This window comes from Sander vitreus, unplaced genomic scaffold, assembly GCF_031162955.1.
Source record: "Sander vitreus isolate 19-12246 unplaced genomic scaffold, sanVit1 ctg377_0, whole genome shotgun sequence".
Classification (NCBI taxonomy): domain Eukaryota; kingdom Metazoa; phylum Chordata; class Actinopteri; order Perciformes; family Percidae; genus Sander; species Sander vitreus.
The window spans coordinates 35,001-60,000 of record NW_027595507.1 but is presented as its reverse complement, the minus strand read 5'-3'; the positions used below and the strand labels follow the sequence as shown (position 1 = coordinate 60,000).

General features: G+C 47.9%; 2 protein-coding genes across 2 annotated transcripts in view; both read left to right on the top strand.

The window, feature by feature from the left end:
- selenbp1 (selenium binding protein 1) overlaps nt 1–18,853 on the top strand; it is a 24,378-nt gene extending 5,525 nt beyond the window's left edge. The window contains exons 2-12 of the mRNA XM_078245100.1: nt 4,436–4,489; nt 4,591–4,703; nt 5,022–5,207; nt 9,688–9,808; nt 11,553–11,735; nt 13,040–13,221; nt 13,542–13,620; nt 13,699–13,820; nt 13,896–13,988; nt 14,077–14,195; nt 17,618–18,853. Coding sequence (XP_078101226.1) covers nt 4,436–4,489; nt 4,591–4,703; nt 5,022–5,207; nt 9,688–9,808; nt 11,553–11,735; nt 13,040–13,221; nt 13,542–13,620; nt 13,699–13,820; nt 13,896–13,988; nt 14,077–14,195; nt 17,618–17,777 — 1,412 coding nt within the window. The 3' untranslated portion in view covers nt 17,778–18,853. The remainder of the gene's footprint in view (nt 1–4,435; nt 4,490–4,590; nt 4,704–5,021; nt 5,208–9,687; nt 9,809–11,552; nt 11,736–13,039; nt 13,222–13,541; nt 13,621–13,698; nt 13,821–13,895; nt 13,989–14,076; nt 14,196–17,617) is intronic.
- A 4,264-nt stretch (nt 18,854–23,117) lies between these two features.
- LOC144513911 (phosphatidylinositol 4-kinase beta-like) overlaps nt 23,118–25,000 on the top strand; it is a 17,197-nt gene continuing 15,314 nt past the window's right edge. The window contains exons 1-2 of the mRNA XM_078245101.1: nt 23,118–23,225; nt 24,273–25,000. The exon at nt 24,273–25,000 is cut by the window's right edge and continues 329 nt beyond it. Coding sequence (XP_078101227.1) covers nt 24,304–25,000 — 697 coding nt within the window. The 5' untranslated portion in view covers nt 23,118–23,225; nt 24,273–24,303. The remainder of the gene's footprint in view (nt 23,226–24,272) is intronic.

Here is a 25,000-nt window from a genome sequence, read left to right as displayed (position 1 = left end):
TGACTGGCCAACTGTTTTCTTTGTTCGTCAACACAAACTTGTTAAAACATGTCTTTTCTTTGTTTTATTTGACGTATAGGCTTATTTGGCTCAACAAGTGACACATTATAACATGCATTCATCAGATATTTGACTTTTTTTTTACGGTTATAAAATGACTTGGTAGCAGAGGGCCCCATGATGAAGCCCCGCCCCCACTGTACTGAGAGTCTAGCTCCGCCCCTCACAAGGCAGGATTAGCTGGGAGACTTCTTCTAAACGAGGGACCACTTCCACCTTTGTGTGGAATACCTGCAGAACAGGGACATGGAAGTAGTTCTTCTGGAGATTAGGGTGAACTAGTGTGTGTTGTAGCAGTGGTTTGCCATTGAGAACGAGCTAGCATGCTAACGGTTAGCCCCCTAGCCCCCTCGTCTCAGCTAGTGACGTAGAAAGCCGTGCAGATGTTGACCAGCTGACCCAGAGACTGAATACAGGACACATTCAGAAACCGGATCTCACTCAGAACAGCATGGAGGGTTATCAACGTCTGTATGAAGCACCAGAGACACTAAATAACTCCCCAAATCCCAGAAGAAGAGATTTATTCATACTATGGGCTCCTTAACTGAACAGCTTCGGAGTCATTGGAATGGTTAAAGGACTGTTTTGGGGTTGAATGGTGGTCGTCAACCACCCTCGCAACTTTAGCATCAGGTCTCGCCATGTAGAGAAACCTGTAGGGGGGGGGGCTCTATAGAGAAACCTGTAGGGGGCATCTATAGAGAAACCTGTAGGGGGGATCTATAGAGAAACCTGTAGGGGAGCTCTATAGAGAAACCTGTAGGGGGATCTATAGAGAAACCTGTAAGGGGGGGATCTATAGAGAAACCTGTAGGGGGGCTCTATAGAGAAACCTGTAGGGGGGATCTATAGAGAAACCTGTGGGGGGGCTATATAGAGAAACCTGTGGGGGACTCTATAGAGAAACCTGTAGGGGGGATCTATAGAGAAACCTGTAGGGGGGGGGGACTCTATAGAGAAACCTGTAAGGGGGGCTATATAGAGAAACCTGTAGGGGGGGATCTATAGAGAAACCTGTAGGGGGCTATATAGAGAAACCTGTAGGGGGGGGGGATCTATAGAGAAACCTGTAAGGGGGCTATATAGAGAAACCTGTAGGGGGGCTCTATAGAGAAACCTGTAGGGGAGCTATAGAGATACCTGTAGGGGCTCTATAGAGAAACCTGTAAGGGGGGCTATATAGAGAAACCTGTAGGGGGACTCTATAGAGAAACCTGTAAGGGGGCTCTATAGAGAAACCTGTAGGGGGGCTCTATAGAGAAACCTGTAGGGGGGCTCTATAGAGAAACCTGTAGGGGGCTCTATAGAGAAACCTGCAGGGGGGCTATAGAGATACCTGTAGGGGGCTCATAGAGAAACCTGTAGGGGGGCTATATAGAGAAACCCTGTAGGGGGGCTCTATAGAGAAACCTGTAGGGGGACTCTATAGAGAAACCTGTAGGGGGGCTATATAGAGAAACCTGTAGGGGGCTCTATAGAGAAACCTGTAGGGGGATCTATAGAGAAACCTGTAGGGGGCTATATAGAGAAACCTGTAGGGGGGCTCTATAGAGAAACCTGTAGGGGGGCCTCATAGAGAAACCTGTAGGGGGAGCTATAGAGATACCTGTAGGGGGGGGATCTATAGAGAAACCTGTAGGGGGGCTCTATAGAGAAACCTGTAGGGGAGCTATAGAGATACCTGTAGGGGGGATCTATAGAGAAACCTGTAGGGGGCTATATAGAGAAACCTGTAGTCTATAGAGAAACCTGTAGGGGGGATCTATAGAGAAAACCTGTAGGGGGCTATATAGAGAAACCTGGGGATCATAGAGAAACCTGTAGGGGGCTATATAGAGAAACCTGTAGGGGGCTCATAGAGAAACCTGTAGGGGGCTATAGAGAGAAACCTGTAGGGGGGCTATATAGAGAAACCTGTAGGGGGCTCTATAGAGAAACCTGTAGGGGGGGGCTCTATAGAGAAACCTGTAGGGGGGCTATAGAGAAACCTGTGGGGCTCTATAGAGAAACCTGTAGCTCTATAGAGAAACCTGTAGGGGGGCTCTATAGAGAAACCTGTAGGGGGAGCTATAGAGAAACCTGTAGGGGGGACCCATATGAGAAACCTGTAGGGGGCTAGAGAAACCTGTAGGGGGGCTCATAGAGTTAAGAGTTAAGTCTTAACACGGATCGTTAAGCCCTCACGGTTGTGGTATTTGGCTGTAATAAGATTGAGCAAAACCCTGAGACACTGGGGCAGTAAATCACTCCCAAACCAGAGGAGCAATCCAAAATACTAACACACAGACCTTCCTCTGGCCTCCCTGCTGCACACACACACACAGAGACACAGAGACACACACACACACGCAGACACACACACACACGCAGACACACACACACACACACATAGACACACACACACACACACACACACACAGACCTTCCCTCTGGCCTCCCTGCTGCACACACACACACAGACACACACACACACACAGACAGACAGACACAGACATGACACACACACACACACACAGACACCGTGACACACACACACATAGACACACACACACATAGACACACACACACACACACACACACAAACCTGCAGTGGTGTAGTCTAATGTATTGTAGTGTGTATTGGCCATATCATAGTGGGAGGTCTGGGTGTCTCCCCCAGGGAAGTTTTGAGCATCGACTTTATTTCCTGTATTGTATATATACTTTTATGCACCAATTCATGGTGGAAATCCCTTTATTTAGCCTGATGTGAAGAAGGAAACCACAGATGATAATTCAAAATATATCAAAAATATAATGAAAGTATGTTGTTACGTGTCATTGGGCATTTTTAATGAGTATCCTGGAGCTTTCTTGGTGGGAATACTGCGTATCACGTCGACTACGCCACTGATGTGATGTAACATAGTGTGTTTGTTATATTTGTATGTAACTGTCCGTACAAAACGTCCGTTCCGACCCAGAGCGTCAAAAAGTGACGCCAAGAGTCCTGAGTTTCAGTCCAGTTTGTTTGTTGTGGCCGAGTCCTCCTCCCCAGCTTCGCCCTCTCGTTCACCTCCGAGTTTCAAAAACAGAGATGACGAAGGCCGAACCGCCAAACTCAAGGCTTTAAAACGTCATGCATGATTGATATGTCCGTAATAACTACAGTCTGACCTCTGCGCCGTCTCTCTGTGGTGTCTCTCTGTGACGTCTCTCTGTGGTGTCTCTCTGCGCCGTCTCTCTGTGACGTCTCTCTGTGGTGTCTCTCTGTGCCGTCTCTCTCTCTCTCTCTGTCTCTCTGTGACGTCTCTCTGTGACGTCTCTCTGTGACGTCTCTCTGTGTCTCTCTGCGCCTCTCTGTGACGTCTCTCTGCGCCGTCTCTCTCTCTCTGCGACGTCTCTCTCTGCGCCGTCTCTCTGTGGTGTCTCTCTGTGGTGTCTCTCTGTGACGTCTCTCTGTGGTGTCTCTCTGTGTCTCTCTGTGACGTCTCTCTGTGTCTCTCTGTGCCGTCTCTCTGTGTCTCTCTGTGACGTCTCTCTGTGACGTCTCTCTGTGTCTCTCTGTGACGTCTCTCTGCGACGTCTCTCTCTCTCTGCGCTGTCTCTCTGCACCGTCTCTCTCTCTCTGTGTCTCTCTGTGCCGTCTCTCTCTCTCTCTCTGTGTCTCTCTCTCTCTGCGACGTCTCTCTGTGCCGTCTGAGTGTTGGGATGGTTTCATGAGCTTTGCTGTGTTGTTGTGTTTTCAGGATGTGGACCGGCATACCACAAACCCCCGAACGCCACCAAGGGTCTGTCTGTAAATGTGTGTGTGTGTGTGTGTGTGTGTGTGTTTTTTGTCGACATTTATGCTAGTTTTTTTTTTTTTTTTTTTACCCTTTTTCAAAGTTTCTTTATCAGACATTTTGGGTTCACTATTTTTATTCAATGTTCTAGCATTTAAAAAACAAAAAGGTAAACAAACTTTGAAAAAAATACAAAAAAGCTTCAAAATCGACAGAAAAAAACGACCCAAAACCCAGAAAACAACAAGTAGCATGTTGGAGGAGAAGACAACACAGGGTGGGGGGTTAGCATGTAGCCGTAGCCGCTGGGTTGGAGTGGAGAGCTTCTAGCTGTAGACGTGTTTGTGTTTGGTTGTTAAATGGCTTCCCGCTCCGTGTTTTCGTCGCTGCAGACTGAGATTTGTTTTTCATGTTGGAGAGTAAACACACAGCACAGGAGGGTGTGATTAGAAACCTCCAGACTCCCAATAATCACTTAAAAACTCTCCTGCTGTGTATAAAGCAAACAAACACTCCTGCTGTGTATAAAGCAAACACTCCTGCTGTGTATAAAGTTGAATAACTGTTTCCCAGAATGCATCAGTCTGACCTCTGTTGTGTTTTCTCAGCAAGCTGTTCAGGATGTGGACCTGGATACCGCAGCCCGCTGGACGCCATGAAAGGTAACGTGTGTGTACACCCAGTACACAAGATACACAAGATACACACGGTACACGCAGTACACACAGTACACAAGGTATGTGTGTGTGTGTGTGTGTTGCAGGTAGTCGGGAGGAGATTGTCTACCTGCCGTGCATCCACTGTAACAGCGACTCTCTGAAGCCAGATTACCTCGCTACCGTCGATGTCGACCCAAAGTCTCCCACCTTCTGTCAGGTACAACCTGCCGCCCAATCAGCTGCCGGCTACAACAGTCCTCCCTCTGATGCAGGCAGGCAGACACAGGCAGGCAGACGCAGACAGTTGCAGACAGACAGGCAGACGCAGACAGTTGCAGACAGGCAGGCAGGCAGACAGACAGATTCATTAACAGCACACAGAACTGTTTTGTTCCAAAATATAAGAATGAAATCATCATCATCTTTCCTTCAGGTTTTAGTTTTTCTGTCTCTTCTTTTACATTTTAAAAAGCTTGCATTCCTCTGACTGTTTGGTAGAAATAAACTCTCTGACCCCTGACCTCTGACCCTGCAGGTGATCCACCGGCTGCCGATGCCGAACCTGCGTGACGAGCTGCACCACTCGGGCTGGAACGCCTGCAGCAGCTGCTTTGGAGACGCCTCCAAGAAGAGAAACCGTCTCATTCTGCCGGCGCTCATCTCCTCCCGAGTCTACGTGATCGACGTGGGCACGGATCCCCGAGCACCACAGATACACAAGGTACACACGGGTACACACGGGTACACACGAGTACACACAGATATACACATGGTACACACAGATACACACAGGGATACACAGATACACACGGGTACACACGGTACACACGGTATACACACGGGATACACACGGTTACACACGGTACACACAGATACACACAGGTACACACGGATACACATGGTACACATAGATACACACAGGGATACACACAGGTACACACGGGTACACACGGTATACAAACGGTACACAAGATACGCACAGTACACAACGTACACAAGATACGCACAGTACACACAGTACCCAAGGTACCTGCAGTACTGGCAGCATGCTGCGGTGCTGAACTGATTCCTGCAGCTTTCTGATATGAAAACATTGAGAAGAAATGTAAATGTTGCTGTTTGTTCCTCCGATGGATTCCGTCTCTCTGGAGGATGTAAATATTATCAGCCTGATCTCCAGCTTCCCTTCCTGTGTTTAGGAGCAGAGGGAGGGGGGGGGGCTTTCTCTGGTGCTTTGGGCTCAGACTGAAGCTGGATTCCCAATCTGGAAAGCTGCAGAATCTCTGAGTCAGCTGGGATGTTGGGTTCATTTGTAGTTTTCTGATTAAGAAATTAACAACAAAAATATGGTGTTTTTTGAAAATTATACCATGTAAACCTATTCTGGTACAACCTCAAAATACCTGAAAATGAGCATAATATGAGTACTTCATAATACATTAACCAAAGAGGGACATACCTCCATCTTTATGATACATTAACCAAAGAGGGACATACCTCCATCTTTATGATACATTAACCAAAGAGGGACATACCTCCATCTTTATGATACATTAACCAAAGAGGGACATACCTCCATCTTTATAATACATTAACCAAAGGAGAGACATACCTCCATCTTTATAATACATTAACCAAAGAGGGACATACCTCCATCTTTATGATACATTAACCAAAGAGGGACATACCTCCATCTTTATGATACATTAACCAAAGAGGGACATACCTCCATCTTTATGATACATTAACCAAAGAGAGACATACCTCCATCTTTATGATACATTAACCAAAGAGGGACATACCTCCATCTTTATAATACATTAACCAAAGGGGGACATACCTCCATCTTTATAATACATTAACCAAAGAGGGACATACCTCCATCTTTATAATACATTAACCAAAGAGGGACATATCTCCATCTTTATAATACATTAACCAAAGAGGGACATACCTCCATCTTTATAATACATTAACCAAAGAGGGACATACCTCCACCTTTATGATACATTAACCAAAGAGGGACATACCTCCATCTTTATAATACATTAACCAAAGGGGGACATACCTCCATCTTTATGATACATTAACCAAAGAGGGACATACCTCCATCTTTATAATACATTAACCAAAGAGGGACATACCTCCATCTTTATAATACATTAACCAAAGGGGGACATACCTCCATCTTTATAATACATTAACCAAAGAGGGACATACCTCCATCTTTCGCCCTCTTACACTCAGTGGCACCGTGACCAATGCCAGGGGGAGATTACTCGCCAGGGAAGCGAAAAAGAACTAAAACAACGCGACAGGCAAAGCAACAAGACCAGAGTTAATATTGGAGTGGCTAGATCAGCAGTGTGTGAACGATGGAGATACTAAAGGCCGTTACACACCAACCAGACGGCCGTCAGCAGTAGAGCCAGCGGGACTGATCAGTCTCCCCGAGTCGGTCCAAAAAGTTCCTCAGAACACCGAAGAGACGAGACGTAACACGTCTCCATAACAGCAGGCGGCGCTAATCTGGATTGTCGCCCAAAATATGAAAACCAGCAGCTGATTGGACGAACGCGTCACGTGGGTCTGGCTGCTCCCCGACCATCATGGCGTCTCGTTCAGAATCTGATCTCATATTGTCCTAAAATAGTTCATCGTAACGTGTTTCTGGAAACATGTGAAGAGAGAAACAGGCCGTGCAGCTGCTGAATCTGTCTTCATTTCAGATCAACAAAGGTCAGTTTAACAGATGTTCATCAGATGTTGAGAGACGCTAGTCACGCTCATCCTGCTCCCCGTTTCCTGGTGAGTCCCGACTGTCCTGTCTCTGACTGAGCATGTCAGGTCGGCCAAAATGAAGGCCGACAGCTCCTCCAACGGACGACGGCACAAACACACCGAACAGACTCGAGTCACCGACCTCGCCAGACTGTCCAACGGCCAATCATTTTGGGTTCGGCCACCGTAGGAGGAGGGGCTAGAAAGTAATATTCAGTTGGTTGTCATATACAATTTCTCCGCTAGATGGCAGTAATTCTTACACAATGGAGCTGTAACAGTATTCTTTCTTTATATTTCTTACTGTCCTTTCTGTTTTTCATTCTTTATATGTGACGTGAGTGTTGTGCTTTGAGAGCAAAGAGTCAAATTCCTTGTTTGTTTACGCAAACCTGGCCAATAAAGCTGATTCTGAGTCTGACGCTACGGAGCATGAAGAGGCTCCAGTAGATGGGCCGGGATGCAGAGAAATTTGGGGTGGAGAGGGGTTAAATGGGGTAGATAGTCGCATTATTCGGCCCAGAGTTTGCATATTCAGGCTGTCAGATGCTACAGGATGCTGGGAGTCAGCTGGTGTAGGCTGCTTTTAAGAAAGGTCATCATTGTTTAGCTTGATTTGCTAAATCCTATGATGGATAAGGAACTTTTTTGCTGACTTCTTTAGGGTTTTAGGTCGACTAAACTGTAAGTGAGAAGACTATATGAGACCTGCAATACAGTCACAAATATTTAACTTTTCTCTTAAATAAAAGCATGTCAGTAACCTCTAGATGTGATTCTCATTTCCCTGTGTGGCCCTCAGTTGAGTTGGACACCCCTGGAGTAGACCGACGCATTATTCAGCCCTGAAACTGCAGCTGTTTTCTTTGACTTCTGAGAAAAATAACTGTCAGAAAATAGTGGAAGAGGAGGACGGTTCATCGGGAGTTCAGCCTGGATAATGATCGCTCTCACAGCTGTTCCTTACAACAGTTTCATGTCGGTGATGTGGGGAGTGAAAAATGTTGGCTTCAGCCGCTCTGATAAACAGTCAGGGTCACACGGTATCTGCGGACACAGATTTCAACACAAATTAAACAAATAGTAAAAAAAAAACCAGTCAGTCGGTATCTGAGCTGCCTGCACGATCCGTCATGCACAAGATGTTTCCGCATGCGCAGATGATAATCCTGTTTCACCGAGGATACGACACGGCGCGATCTGCTCCACGCTTCTGCCGTTAGCCTCCACCGGGAAGCTAACGTTAGTTTAGCTAACAGCTAATTCGGCTAACCGCTAGCTGACAGCTTGATTCAGTCTAAAATAACAATAACTCAAACTAAACACTGGGGAAAGCCGGCTACAGCTGATACCAGTCCCTCCAGACAAACATGATTATGTGATCTCATAATTCAATGCATAATCAGCCAAAGTCTGCCTATTTATTTCGGGGGGGCACTTTCGCTGCATAAATTGCCGATTTCCGCGCAAAATATGCGGGGCTTGCATGATGTCATAATCCCCGCATTTACGTTGCAATAAAGTCCCAAATATCTCAGCAGAAAGATGAAAAATGTTGTGTTTACTTCACACAAGAGCAGCTGTTTCCCCTGTTGCCATGGGAGCGTTATGAAGGGACGTTATGAAGGGACGTCATTACGTGACGTGAACGTCATCTAAAAGCTGTAAACCCCGCGATGACGCCGCGATGACGCCGCGATGACGCCACGATGACGCCACGATGAGCGCCGCGATGACACCGCGATGACGCCACGATGACACCGCGATGACGCCGCGATGACGCCGCGATGACGCCACGATGACGCCACGATGACACCACAGTTTTTGGAAGTTCCTGCAATTTCATCGCGTAACACTGCATAATTATCCCGCTTATTCCATCACATGTTTTAAGAAAACGTGACGCATAATTAAGGATTTCAGCCCAAAACAATCACAAAATAACTCCTCATGTTTCAGGAAGGACTGCTGATACTTTACAGTAATACCAATAAAGACAAGTATTGATTGTATTTTAAAGTAGAACTGACGGAACAGCTGTTATATATTTTAACTGTTATTTTTCAGCTTTTTTTGGCGTTGTGGTGTTGTGTAATGTTGTGTCTTCAGATTGTGTGTTGTGTCTTTAGATTGTGTAACGTTGTTGTTGTGTCCTCAGATTGTGTGTTGTGTCTTCAGATTGTGTGTTATTGTGTTGTGTAATGTTGTGTCTTCAGATTGTGTAACGTTGTTGTGTCTTCAGATTGTGTGTTGTTGTGTAATGTTGTGTCTTCAGATTGTGTAACGTTGTTGTTGTGTCTTCAGATTGTGTAACGTTGTATTGTTGTGTTGTTGTGTAACATTGTGTTGTTGTGTAACATTGTGTCTTCAGATTGTGTAACGTTGTATTGTTGTGTAACGTTGTGTTGTTGTGCCTGCAGATCGTGGAGCCGGTGGATTTGTTCTGGAAGTGCGGCCTGGCGAACCCTCACACCACGCACTGTCTGGGCAACGGGCAGATCATGATCAGCTGTATTGGAGACCCGACCGGCAATGGCAAAGGTGAGACAGCCGGCAGCCTGAATCCATGTCTCTCAGACACACACATCACGTCATATTTAACGCTCGTGTTGGGTTCCCGTAGACCTGAAGCCCCTGACACACTAACCAGACGGCCGTCAGCAGTAAAGCCAGCGGGACTGATCAGTCTCCCCGAGTCGGTCCAAAAAGTTCCTCAGAACACCGAAGAGACGAGACGTAATACGTCTCCATAACAGCAGGCGGCGCTCATCTGGATTGTCGCCCAAAAATGAAAACTGGCAGCTGATTGGACGAACGCGTCACGTGGGTCTTGCTGCTCCCCGACCATCATGGCGTCTCGTTCAGAACCCGATCTCATATTGTCCTAAAACAGTTCACCGTAACGTGTTTCTGGCAACATGTGAAGAGAGAAACAGGCCGTGCAGCTGCTGAATCTGTCTTCATCTCAGATCAACAAAGGTCAGTTTAACAGATGTTCATCAGATGTTGAGAGACTCTAGTCACGCTCATCCTGCTCCCCGTTTCCTGGTCAGCTCTCCACCAATCAGATGGCTCATTGAGTCTGACTGACGGCAGGGCCCGCCCCCCCGATTATACATGTCAAATCAGCCAAAATGAAGGCCGACGGCCCCTCGGACGGACGACGGCACGGAGCACATCGACCAGACTCGAGTCACCGACCTCCCAGACTGTCAGACGGCTGATTATCGGCTCGGTGTTTCAGAGCTTTTAACACAACTTTTAGTTTTTCCCGAAGTTCTTTGTCAATGTTTTTTGGACATTTTTGTTGTTGTTTTGACCCAAGTTCTTGAAGCTTTCTCCGACATTTTTTGTCACTATTTCCAATGTCTTTGTCGATTTTTTTTTAATTTTTTTTTAATTTTTTTTTTTTTTTTTTTTGCGTCTGACATTTCTGTCCCTTTTTTCAGTGTTCTTTCATGAATTTCTTTCTTCAAATGCTATAAAATTGAATAAAACACCCAAATTCAATGGAAGTAGTGAACTGATCAGTTATGTAATTTGTGAAGAGCGTTGTATGGAACCATCCATGTTGTGTTTTTTTTGACAATTTGGTTGAAGGAAACCAAATTTCAGATCTAGAAACTTTTTGAAAATGGGTCTATTTATTTATTTATTAAGATTTTTGGGGGGGGCATTATTTCCCTTCATTAGATAGTGACAGTGAATAGACAGGAAAGGTGGGAGAGAAAGAGATGGGGGGGATGACACGCAGCAAACAGCCACAGGTCGGACTCGAACCCGGGCCTCTGCAGGACTCAGCCTACTTGGGGCGCACTGTTGCAATCTCTGTCTCCCCCTACGGTTCGGAGCGTGGAAGCTGTAAAGGTAACGGCACGCTCTGACTGGGTGAACTAGAGGCCGCCCCAGAAAATGGGTCAAATTTGACCCCAAGGACAACAGGAGAGTTAAACACTTTTTACACAACGGAATATGACTTTTTTTTATACTTTATTTTTAAAGTTTTTGTACAAAGCATGGGCAGCAGCAATACAATGAATACCAGTAAGTATGGTTACAATATGAAGTGACAATATAAATCAGATGCTAGCCATGTAGTACCCTTACTGAAACAACAAAAAATGGAAAAACGAGAAACAAAAACAGAAGAAATGCACACCTATGCCTGCGCACCTGAACACATACATGCACATGTTCACTTACTCCCATATGGAATATGACTTGTTGTTGCTTATAAAGTACAAACACAGAAACAGACAAACGTAAGTTGCTGTCGTCCTTTCAGGAGGGTTCGTCCTGCTGGACGGCGAGACGTTCGAGGTGGTCGGGAACTGGGAGCACTCGGGGGAAGCAGTAAACTTTGGATACGACTTCTGGTACCAACCCCGACACAACGTGATGATTAGCACCGAGTGGGGCGCGCCCAAAGCTCTGGCTGGAGGGTTTAACCCCGCACACGTTAAAGAAGGTGAGAAAGCTCTGGAGGGTTTAACCCCTCACAACGTAATAGTACTTTTACTTCAGTAGAATATGTTTGTAAGCAGGTCAGTAGAGGGTGACACGGGAATCAATTGTCGCTCCCATCCCGAGCCCACAAAAATGCTCCCATCATATCCCGATCATGTGACTGCCCCCCCCCCAAAAAAAAAAAAAAAAAAAAAAAACCTGTCCTGCAAAATCCAGAGAGAGAGACTCCCGAATCCCGTCCTGCTCCTGTTTGGTTCCCTATGTTGTTTAAAATTTTCAACTCTGTTGCCCCTTTGTAGCACGGTCAAATCACTAAGGTTGCCTCGGAAATTTAGGCTACACTATACACGCATTACCTGCAGGCCTAGGTAACATGCATTACCTGCAGGCCTAGGTAACACGCATTACCTGCAGGCCTAGGTAACACGCATTACCTGCAGGCCTAGGTAACACGCATTACCTGCAGGCCTAGGTAACACGCATTACCTGCAGGCCTAGGTAACACGCATTACCTGCAGGCCTAGGTAACACGCATTACCTGCAGGTCTAGGTAACATGTATTACCTGCAGGTCTAGGCCATTTCATTATGTAATTCCTAACTGAGATCTTCTCACACTCAAAACACATGTATCGATGTAGCGTAGGTTAGGAGAATCGCTGTCTGCGGCTAGCAGTAGCTAATCAACAAACGTATTGTGAGTTGTAAGTGGTTCTCGTTACTAAAACAAAATGCCTCACAATCTTTGGGCGCCCTCACCGCATTGCAGCATCATTTTTTTTATTTAATCTCCCACTCCCGTTGATTTCTATGCTCTATTCCGTCCCGAACACCTTACCAAGAGTGAAATTGACTCCCGGACCGCGGAAAGGCAAAAAATTGTCACCCTCTAGTCAGTAGTGAATAGTGTCACGTCCAGTTCTGCTCTTATTGTGTTTTCTGTTTATTTCTTGGACTTCCTGTTTATTTTGACATTTACTGTTTTGTCTTCATTCACTTCACTTGTCTTCCTGCATTTGTTTGTTTCCCGTTTTTGATTGTCTGTCTCCACCCTAATGTGATCCAGCATTTCCTAGTGTTTGTTTTCCAGTGTTTCCAGATCTTTTGTTTGTATTTTCGAGTACGTCTTCAGTCTGTTGGATTTGTACAGTTGCCTGGCTTGTTTATATTCTAATAAACAAACTTACCTTCTACTCCGAGTTGAGTCGAGCATTTGATTCCGACATTGTACCCGTGACAAATGGATGTCCAGATGTTCAAGCCTCCACTCATACAGCTGTTGTTGTTGTTGTTGTTGTCGTCCCAGGTCTGTACGGCAGCTGCCTCCATGTTTGGGACTGGACCACTCACAGGAAGCTGCAGACGCTGGATCTGGGCGAGGACGGAGCGATTCCCCTCGAGGTCCGATTCCTCCACAACCCCGACGCCACTGAGGGATACGTGGGATGTGCTCTCCCGGGAACCGTCTACCGGTTCTACCGAACACCGGTCAGTACCGGCAGGTTCTACCGAACACCGGTCAGAACCACCAGGTTCTACCAAACACCGGTCAGAACCGGCAAGTGTAGACTGAAGCACGGGACGTCACGCTGACCCAGAAATCACTGGAAGTTGATTGAAGCTAACCAACCTTCCCTGAATCAGCAGTGGCTCTGAGTCTGTCTTACTGTCTGTCTCTCTTACCTGTCTGTCTGTCTTTGTTTCCTGTCTGTCTGACTGACTCTGAGTCTGTCTGTCTGTCTCCCTGTCTGTCTGACTGACTCTGAGTCTGTCTTTGTTTGTCTGTCTGTCTGTTTTACCTTTCTCAGAAAGGTGACTGGGCTGCAGAGAGAGTGATCAGTGTTCCCAATAAGAAGGTGGAGGGATGGGCACTGCCGGAGATGCCTGGTGAGTCTGTCTGTCTGTCGGTCTCTCTAATCCCTCTATCTGTCTATCTCTCTAATCTGTCTGTCTGTCTCTCTGCAGGTCTGATCACAGACATCCTGATCTCGTTGGACGACCGTTTTCTCTACTTCAGTAACTGGCTCCACGGTGACATCAGACAGTATGACATCACAGACAGGAGGAACCCACGATTGGTCGGACAGGTCTGTATGTTTTTATAATCATCCAGTGATGAAAGCTAACCTGAAATCATTCCTGTCTGCCTGTCTGTCTTTCAGGTGTTTCTGGGAGGAAGTCTTGTCAGCGACGGGCCAGTCCGAGTCCTGGAAGACCCCGAGAAGCAGCCGCAGCCCCCCCCACGCATCATCAAGGTAGCTTACTCTCTGTCTCTCTACCTGTCTGTCTCTCAGGGGAGGCGTGTCTCTGTCTAACCTGTCTGTCTGCCTGTCTGTCTCTCAGGGGAGGCGTGTCTCTGGAGGTCCCCAGATGTTGCAGCTGAGTTTGGACGGGCGAAGACTTTACGTGACGACGTCTCTGTACAGCGGCTGGGACAAACAGTTCTACCCCGACATGGCCAAGTCAGTACCTTCATGTCTCTAACCTGTCTGTCTCTCTAACCTGTCTGTATGTATGTATGTCTGGCTCTCTAACCTGTCTGTCTCTCTAATCTATCTATCTGTCTGTCTGTCTGCTTCTCCGGGAACCATCACCACTCTTGTAACCACCTTATCGTGGTGGAGAGGTTTGTGTGTCCCTATGAACCTGAGGGCTGTGTTAGCTGGAGCTTTGTGCTCCTGGTAGGGTCTCCCAAGGCAAAGTGGTCTCAGGTGAGGGGCCAGACAAAGACTGGTTCAAAAACCCTATGAGTAAACGAGGAAGCGATAGAGTGACCCTACCCGGAGGAAGCCTGGGGCACCCGTCTGGAGCCAGGCCCAGATGGAGGGCCTGTCAGCGAGCGCCTGGTGGCCGGGTTTGCCACGGAGCCCGGCTGGGCACAGCCCGAAAAAGCTACATGGCATCCATCTCTCCATCCCATGAGGCCACCACCTGTGGGAGGAACCGCTGGGGTCGGGTGCGCTGCTACATGGGTGTCTTTGAAGGTCAGGGGCCTCGACGGACCAGACACGGGTGGCAGAGGCTGGCTCTGGGGACATGGAATGTCACCTCTCTGTGGGGGAAGGAGCCGGAACTTGTGCGGGAGGTGGAGCGCTACCAGTTGGATCTGGTGGGGCTTACCTCTACGCACAGTCTCGGTTCTGGAACCATACTCCTGGATAGGGGTTGGACTCTTTTTTTCTCCGGAGTTGCCCAGGGTGTGAGGCGCCGGGTGGGTGTGGGAATACTCACAAGCCCCCGGCTGCGCGTCGCTACGTTGGAGTTTACCCCGGTGGACGAGAGGGTCGCCTCCCTACGCCTGCGGGTTGTGGGGTGGAAACTCTGACTGTTGTTTGTGCATATGTACCAAACAAGAGTTTGGAGTATTCGGCCTTCTTCCTACCCTCACCTGAGTTTGTTGTTGGACTTCTGTGCTAGTCATGAATTGTCTATAACGAACACCATGTTCGAACATAGGGATGCTCATAAGTGTACTTGGTACCAGAGCACCCTAGGCCGAAGGTCAATGATCGATTTTATAATTGTTTCATCTGATCTGAGGCCATATGTTTTAGACACTCGGGTGAAGAGAGGGGCAGAGCTGTCAACTGATCACCATCTGGTGGTGAGTTGGGTCAGGGGGTGGGGGAAGACTCTGGACAGACCTGGTAAGCCCAAACGGGTAGTGCGGGTAAATTGGGAACATCTGGAGGAGGCCCCTGTCCGACAGACTTTCAACTCGCACCTCCGGCGGAGCTTTTCATGCATCCCTGTGGAGGCTGGGGGTATTGAACCTGAGTGGACAATGTTCAAAGTTTCCATTGCTGAAGCTGCAGCGGGGAGCTGTGGTCTTAGGGTCTTAGGTGCCTCAAGGGGCGGTAACCCTTGAACACCGTGGTGGGCACCGGTGGTCAGGGAAGCCGTCCGACTGAAGGAGTCTTTCCGGGATATGTTATCCCAGAGGACTCCGGAGGCAGTTGCAAGGTACCGAAGGGGGACTTCAACGCGCAAAGCAGAGGGTGTGAGAGAAGTTCAGAGAAGACATGGAGACGGACTTTCGGTCGGCACCAAGGTGCTTCTGGAAAACCGTTCGTCACCTCAGGAGGGGGAAGCGGAGAACCATCCAAGCTGTGTACAGTAAGGATGGGACGTTGTTGACCTCAACTGAGGAGGTAATAGGGCGGTGGAAGGAGCACTTTGAAGAACTCCTAAATCCGACTAATACGCCCTCTATGGTAGAGGCAGAGCTGGAGGATGATGGGGGATTGTCGTTAATTTCCCTGGTGGACGTTGCTAAGGTAGTTAAACAACTCCACAGTGGCAAAGCCCCAGGAATTGATGAGATCCGTCCAGAAATGCTTAAAGCTCTGGGTGTGGAGGGGTTGTCTTGGTTGACACGCCTCTTCAACATTGCGTGGAAGTCTGGGACGGTGCCTAAGGAGTGGCAGACCGGGGTGGTGGTTCCCCTGTTCAAAAAGGGGGACCAGAGGGTGTGTGCCAATTACAGGGGTATCACACTTCTCAGCCTCCCTGGTAAAGTCTACTCCAAGGTGCTGGAAAGGAGGGTTCGGCCGATAGTTGAAACCTCGTGTTGAAGAGAAACAATGCGGATTCCGTCCTGGTCATGGAACAACGGACCAGCTCTCCACACTCACAAGGATCCTAGAGGGAGCCTGGGAGTATGCCCAACCACACGCGTTTGTGGATCTGGAGAAGGCGTATGACCGGGTCCCCCGGGAGATGCTGTAGGAGGTGCTGCGGGAGTATGGGGTGAGGGGGTCCCTTCTCAGGGCCATCCAATCTCTGTACGACCAAAGCGAGAGCTGTGTCAGGGTTCTCGGCAGTAAGTCGGACTCGTTTCAGGTGAGAGTTGGCCTCCGCCAGGGCTGCGCTTTGTCACCAATCCTGTTTATAATATTTATGGACAGAATATCGAGACGTAGTCGGGGTGGGGAGGGGTTGCAGTTCGGTGGGCTGGGGATCTCATCGCTGCTTTTTGCAGATGATGTGGTCCTGATGGCATCATCGGCCAGCGACCTTCAGCACTCACTGGATCGGTTCACAGCCAAGCGTGAAGCGGCTGGGATGAGGATCAGCACCTCTAAATCTGAGGCCATGGTTCTCCAGGTAGGGAATGAGTCCTTACTCCAAGTGAAGGAGTTTAAATACCTTGGGGTCTTGTTTGCAAGTGAGGGGACAATGGAGCGGAAGATTGGTCGGAGAATCGGCGCAGCGGCTGCGGTATTACATTCAATTTATCGCACCGTTGTGACGAAAAGAGAGCTGAGCCAGAAGGCAAAGCTCTCAATCTACCGGTCAGTTTTCGTTCCTACCCTCACCTATGGTCATGAAGGCTGGGTCATGACCGAAAGAACAAGATCCAGGGTACAAGCGGCCAAAATGGGTTTCCTCAGGAGGGTGGCTGGCGTCTCCCTTAGAGATAGGGTGAGAAGCTCAGTTATCCGTGAGGAGCTCGGAGTAGAGCCGCTGCTCCTTCACGTCGAAAGGAGCCAGTTGAGGTGGTTCGGGCATCTGGTAAGGATGCCCCCTGGGCGCCTCCCTAGGGAGGGGTTCCAGGCACATCCAGCTGGGAGGAGGCCTTGGGGAAGACCCAGGACTAGGTGGAGGGATTATATCTCCAACCTGGCCTGGGAACACTTTGGGATCCCCCAGTCGGAGCTGGTTAATGTGGCTCGGGAGACGGAAGTTTGGGGTCCCCTGCTGGAGCAGCTACCCCTGCGACCCGATACCGGATAAGCAGACGAAGGATGGATGTCTGTCTGTCTCTCTAACCTTATAATCTGTCTGTCTGTCTGTCTCTCTAACTTGTCTGTCTGTCTCTCTAACCTGTCTGTCTGTCTTGCTAACCTGTCTGTCTCTCTAACCGGTCTGTCTGTCTGTGCAGAGATGGGTCAGTGATGATGCAGATGGATGTGTCTGTCTCCGGGGGTCTTTCTCTGAATGAGAACTTCCTGGTTGATTTCGGGAAAGAACCGGACGGTCCGGCTCTGGCCCACGAGCTCCGATATCCCGGAGGAGACTGCACGTCTGACATCTGGCTGTAGAAACATCTGGCTGTATAAACATCTGGCTGTAGGAACATCTAAGTTGTGTTGCTGACGCTGACAACAGCTACAGATAGACCTTTTAGTTAAAGAGTAGGATCCATTTAGTTTAATGTGAAACAGCCCCGAAATCACCATCACCAAACCCACCAGACTCCATGTAAATAATCAGGACTTTTATCATCGTAAAACACACTTCATTCAAAGTGGACAGAAACTAAATAAAACTATCGAAAGCCGTCTTGGTTAATCTTTCCACTGTTCCAACAATCACCACTCTGGTTTGCTTGAAATAAACCTTTAATTAACCCATTTACATGTGGAGATATGCTGGCTCTATACACGCTAAAAGTCCTGATTATTTACATGGAGTCTGGTGGAGATATGCTGGCTCTATACACGCTAAAAGTCCTGATTATTTACATGGAGTCTGGTGGAGATATGCTGGCTCTATACACGCTAAAAGTCCTGATTATTTACATGGAGTCTGTTGGAAATAGGCTGGCTCTATACACGCTAAAAGTCCTGATTATTTACATGGAGTCTGTTGGAAATAGGCTGGCTCTATACACGCTAAAATCCTGATTATTTACATGGAGTCTGGTGGGTTTGGTGACGGGGATTGCAGCCCGGTTCACGGCTACTGGTTTCAGAGATTGTTGTTCCCATCAGTCACTTAGACACAGAACCATGGCAACATAGAGTCCAGGGTGACATTTAAAGTGCTTCACATTATACATCATTACTATATTAGTAGCTAATGCAAACAGGAAATATAAATGATAATATAAAGTACTAATGAGAAGTAAGAAGCATTATTTACAGTAAGAACAGCTTTCAACATAATAGAAACACCAGATTATATGGTAAATAAAATCATTATTACTAATCACGTGGTGTCAATTGTTTTCCTTTATTTGTTCTGGATATCATCTGTTGCTCCTGTATTCTCTTGGTACACTTCAACTATCACATTGTAGGATTTTTAATGAATTTATTTGCAAATTATGGTGGAGAATAAGTATTTGGTCAATAACAAAAGTTCATCTCAATACTTTGTTATATACCCTTTGTTGGCAATGACAGAGGTCAAACGTTTTCTGTAAATCTTCACAAGGTTTTCACACACTGCTGGTATTTTGGCCCATTCCTCCATGCAGATCTCCTCTAGAGCAGTGATGTTTTGGGGCTGTCGCTGGGCAACACGGACTTTCAACTCCCTCCAAAGATTTTCTATGGGGTTGAGATCTGGAGACTGGCTAGGCCACTCCAGGACCCTGAAATGCTTCTTACGAAGCCACTCCTTCGTTGCCCGGGCGGTGTGTTTGGGATCATTATCAAGCTGAAAGACCCAGCCACGTTTCATCTGCAATGCCCTTGCTGATGGAAGGAGGTTTTCACTCAAAATCTCACGATACATGGCCCCATTCATTCTTTCCTTTACACGGATTAGTCGTCCTGGTCCCTTTGCAGAAAAACCCCCCAAAGCATGATGTTTCCACCCCCGTGCTTCACAGTAGGTATGGTGTTCTTTGGATGCAACTCAGCATACTTTCCCCTCCAAAAACGACGAGTTGAGTTTTTACCAAAAAGTTCTATTTTGGTTTCATCTGACCATATGACATTCTCCCAATCCTCTTCTGGATCATCCAAATGGTCTCTAGCAAACTCCAGATGGGCCTGGACATGTACTGGCTTAAGCAGGGGGACACGTCTGGCACTGCAGGATTTGAGTCCCTGGCGGCGTAGTGTGTTCCTGATGGTAGCCTTTGTTACTTTGGTCCCAGCTCTCTGCAGGTCATTCACTAGGCCCCCCCGTGTGGTTCTGGGGTTTTTGCTCACCGTTCTTGTGATCATTTTGACCCCACGGGGTGAGATCTTGCGTGGAGTACCGGATCGAGGGAGATTATTAGTGGTCTTGTATGTCTTCCATTTTCTTATAATTTCCCCCACAGTTGATTTCTTCACACCAAGCTGCTTACCTATTGCAGATTCAGTCTTCCCAGCCTGCTGCAGGTCTACAATTTGGTTTCTGGTGTCCTTTGACAGCTCTTTGGTCTTGGCCATAGTGGAGTTTGGAGTGTGACTGTTTGAGGTTGTGGACAGGTGTCTTTTATACTGATAACAAGTTCAAACAGGTGCCATTACAGTTTTTTCCTATTGCTTACACACTAAAAACCAATGCTTAGACGAAAGCCTCAATACCTAAACTTCTTGTAGCATACCTTAAACACAGTGTAACCACAGCTTAAACACATTGTCAACTTTGCACTTTGTTTGCAATTCTGTAACACACTTATTGCGAAACACTACACACGTTTTCTTACATTAGACACTTTGTTCAAAACCAAAATCTCCTGTTATCATTGGGAAAACACTCTGTTCAAAATGCATAACTCATCTGGCAATTGTAGGCACTTACATACACACCTGAAAACACTTGCACAGAAAACAGACCAATCGGTCTTAGCACTACAAACAGGCCAGGTAAGCCATTTTGAGAACTTTGCAAGCATGTCAGAGTAAGAGGACAAAGAGAGAGAGGAGTCGGACGTGGAAGAGACATCGCCTGTGATGTTGACGAGGTCTTGTGGCCAGATCCCAACAGAAGGCGGGATCCATAAGCCCCCCCAGCCCCCACACACACACACACACACACACACACACACACACACACACACACACAAAACAAGTATCCCAATAGCAATTTATCCAGTAATTGTTTTAGTTTTTTTACTTTTTTGTTGCTAAATGTGATGATTTGTGATTCTATTTTTCTTTATTTCTGTAAGAATGTTTGTTTGTTTTTTTTGTAAAAACTCTTGTTTGATTACTGCAGAAATTCTACTTTTGAGTTTTATAGAAGACTGAGAAAATGACAATAAAAATAGAAACACAAAGAGTGCAGTGTTTTCTATAAAGCCCATCAGTGTGCTGCTGCTGATATGAAAGATTAATTCAAATGGAGCTTGTGTGTATGTTTTGTTGCAAGAATTTCATTTTTTCAAAGGAGTGTTAAGTTTACCGGTCAGTTTTTGTTCCTACCCTCACCTATGGTCATGAAGGCTGGGTCATGACCAAAAGAACAAGATCCAGGGTACAAGCGGCCGAAATGGGTTTCCTCAGGAGGGTAGCTGGCGTCTCCCTTAGAGATAGGGTGAGAAGCTCAGTTATCCGTGAGGAGCTCGGAGTAGAGCCGCTGCTCCTTCACGTCGAAAGGAGCCAGTTGAGGTGGTTCGGGCATCTGGTAAGGATGCCCCCTGGGTGCCTCCCTAGGGAGGTGTTCCAGGCACGTCCAGCTGGGAGGAGGCCTCGGGGAAGACCCAGGACTAGGTGGAGGGACGTCCAGCTGGGAGGAGGCCTCGGGGAAGACCCAGGACTAGATGGAGGGACGCCCAGCTTGGAGGAGGCCTCGGGGAAGACCCAGGATGAGGTGGAGGGACGTCCAGCTGGGAGGAGGCCTCGGGGAAGACCCAGGACTAGGTGGAGGGACGTCCAGCTGGGAGGAGGCCTCGGGGAAGACCCAGGACTAGGTGGAGGGACGTCCAGCTGGGAGGAGGCCTTGGGGAAGACCCAGGACTAGGTGGAGGGACGTCCAGCTGGGAGGAGGCCTCGGGGAAGACCCAGGACTAGGTGGAGGGACGTCCAGCTGGGAGGAGGCCTCGGGGAAGACCCAGGACTAGGTGGAGGCACGTCCAGCTGGGAGGAGGCCTTGGGGGAAGACCCAGGATGAGGTGGAGGGACGTCCAGCTGGGAGGAGGCCTCGGGGAAGACCCAGGATGAGGTGGAGGCACGTCCAGCTGGGAGGAGGCCTCGGGGAAGACCCAGGACTAGGTGGAGGGATCATATCTCTAACCTGGCCTGGGAACGCCTCGGGATCCCCCAGTCGGAGCTGGTTAATGTGATAACGAACCCGATACTAATAACCCGATACCGGATAAGCGGACGAAGATGGATGGATGGTGTTAAGTTTTGATTGCAGTGTTTCATGTTGGCATAGATGTGAGTTGTTAATCTCCACGTGCTGTCTGACTGGCCTGTGTGTAGAGTTTTGACATAATGAGCCAAATTCTGCAACAAGTGTGTAAGCAATAGGCAAAAACTGTAATACAGGTAACGAGTGGAGGACAGAGGAGCCTCTTAAAGAAGAAGTTACAGGTCTGTGAGAGCCAGAAATCTTGCTTGTTTGTAGGAGACCAAATACTTATTTTCAAGAGGAATTTGCAAATAAATTCATTAAAAATCCTACAATGTGATTTTCTGGATTGTTTTTCTCATTTTGTCTCTCATAGTTGAAGTGAACCTATGATGAAGATTACAGGCCTCTCTCATCTTTTTAAGTGGGAGAACTTGCACAATTGGTGGCTGACTAAATACTTGTTTGCCCCACTGTACCACTGTATATATGCTGCTTATATATATATATATATATAGTAAATCTCTAACAATCTATCTCTTTATGTAGAGAGGTGTGTGTGTGTGTGTGTCTGTGTGTGTGTGTGTGTGTCTGTGTGTGTGTGTGTCTGTGTCTGTGTGTGTCTGTGTGTGTGTGTCTGTGTGTGTGTGTGTGTGTGTCTGTGTCTCTGTGTGTGTGTGTCTGTGTGTGTCTGTCTGTCTGTGTGTGTGTGTGTGTGTGTGTGTGTCTGTGTGTGTCTGTGTGTGTGTGTGTGTGTGTGTGTGTGTGTCTGTGTGTGTGTGTGTGTGTGTCTGTGTCTCTGTGTGTGTGTGTCTGTGTGTGTGTGTGTGTGTGTGTGTGTGTGTGTGTGTGTGTGTGTGTCTGTGTCTGTGTGTGTGTGTGTGTCTGTGTCTGTCTGTCTGTCTGTCTGTGTGTGTGTGTGTGTGTCTGTGTCTGTGTGTGTGTGTGTCTGTGTCTGTGTGTGTGTGTCTGTGTGTGTGTGTGTGTGTGTGTGTGTGTGTGTGTGTGTGTGTGTGTGTGTGTGTGTGTCTGTGTCTGTCTGTGTCTGTGTGTGTATGTGTGTGTGTGTATGTGTGTGTTGTTGAATTGTCTTTCCTTTACACTAACATTTGTATTGTACCTGTTGATGTAGAGAGTTGTGTTTGTTTTCTTGTTAATAAAATAATCTGACTGTAATGGTTTGGTCTACATTAATAATTCTTCACGGCGGAAAAAAGGGTTAAAAAAAACATCATATAAAGCAAAAATAAAAAAGTCAGAAAAGTTGAAAAAAGCGACAAAAACAGCTAGTTTAGGGCCGGTTGTCGGTGGACATTTTTATACTATGTTTGTATGTCTATAGTCTCAAAGAGATGAGACTCCTCTCCGGTCCAGCAGGGGGCGGTACTGCTCCGGAAACAGGCAGGAAACCGGTAGCTGATAGAGTAGCGCCCCCCAGTGGAGGCCCGCTATTGTTGACATGACGATCAGAGAGAATCAATGGAGACAAACTGGACATAAAAGATCATTTAAACCCACTAAACTGTCACCAGGTAAGACCGAGTCTTCCGGAAACACATACACACACCGCGCCCCTTGATGTGACGGAGCTAACGTTAGCTTAGCGCTTAGCATTCAGCTTTAAAACAAGCTGAGCGGAGTTAGCAACAGTTGGCCTGATTTATCCTGGCTAATGCTAATGCTAATGCTGCGGAGTGGATGGACAGAGCTCTGGTTTAGCTTGTAGCTAGTTAGCTTCTGTGTAGTGAGTTTAATCTCTAAGCTGTCGAAGCGACAGGACGCTAACGTTGCTAACGTGTAGTTCGCTTATTACAGGCTAACTTCAACTGTTGTTTTTCAACCTGGACCCTATGGTTTCATGTTTTTGTGTCTAAGTGACTGTTGGGAACAACAATATTTCGAAACTGGGCCAGTATTAAACAAGAAACAAGCTGCATTGTAACGCTAACCCAAACCCACCAGACTCCATGTAAATAATCAGGACTTTTAGCGTGTATAGAGCCAGCATATCTCCACCAGACTCCATGTAAATAATCAGGACTTTTAGCGTGTATAGAGCCAGCATATCTCCACCAGACTCCATGTAAATAATCAGGACTTTTAGCGTGTATAGAGCCAGCATATTTCCACATGTAAATGGGTGAATTAAGGGTTTATTTCAACCAAACCAGAGTGGTGATTGTTGGAACAGTGGAAAGATGAACCAAGACTGCTTTTCATAGTTTGATTTAGTTTCTGTCCACTTTGAATGAAGTCTGTTTTACGATGATAAAAGTCCTGATTATTTACATGGAGTCTGGTGGAGATATGCTGGCTCTATACACGCTAAAAGTCCTGATTATTTACATGGAGTCTGGTGGAGATATGCTGGCTCTATACACGCTAAAAGTCCTGATTATTTACATGGAGTCTGGTGTAGTTTGGTGATGGTGATTTCGGGGCTGTTTCATGTTAAACTAAAAGGATCTTACTCTTTAACTAAAAGGTCTATCTCTGGAGGGATCCATCCCATAATGTTGTCAGACTTTTATACATTACATATATGTGTGTGTGTGTGTGTGTCTCTGTGTGTGTTTCAGTGGAGGAGGGCAGAGCTTCTCAGCGGTCCTGATGGAGGACACGGATCCGGATCTTTCCCCCGCCCCCTCTGATCAGAGCAGCCCCTCCTCCCCCTCGCCGTCCCTGTCCCTCCCCTCCACCCCCTCGTCCTCTGGCGGCGGACCGCAGGCCGTCACCCCCCCTCTGGGCGTGATCAGCGAGGGCGTGGGTGAGCTCAGCCTGGTGATCGACGCAGCTGTGGCCCAGCGGGCATGTCAGGAGGTTCTGCAGAACGTCAAGTTAAATCAGCTAGACGCTGATGTCACCGCGCTGCACAACGGGCCCGACGAGGAGCCCGACGCCACTGCTGTAGCACCTGCTGCTGCCACTGGCGCCCTCGCTGCTGCCACTGGCGCCCTCGCTGCACCTGCTGCCACTGGCGCCCCCGCTGCGCCTGCTGCCACTGGCGCCCCCTCTGCACCTGCTGCCACTGGCGCCCTCGCTGCTGCCAATGGCGCCCTCGCTGCTGCCACTGGCGCCCTCGCTGCACCTGCTGCCACTGGCGCCCCCGCTGCTGCCACTGGCGCCCTCGCTGCTGCCACTGGCGCCCTCGCTGCACCTGCTGCCACTGGCGCCCCCGCTCCACCTGCTGCCACTGGCGCCCCCGCTGCACCTGCTGCCACTGGCGCCCTTGCTGCTGCCACTGGCGCCCCCGCTCCGCCTGCTGCCACTGGCGCCCCCGCTGTTGCCACTGGCACACCTGCTCCAC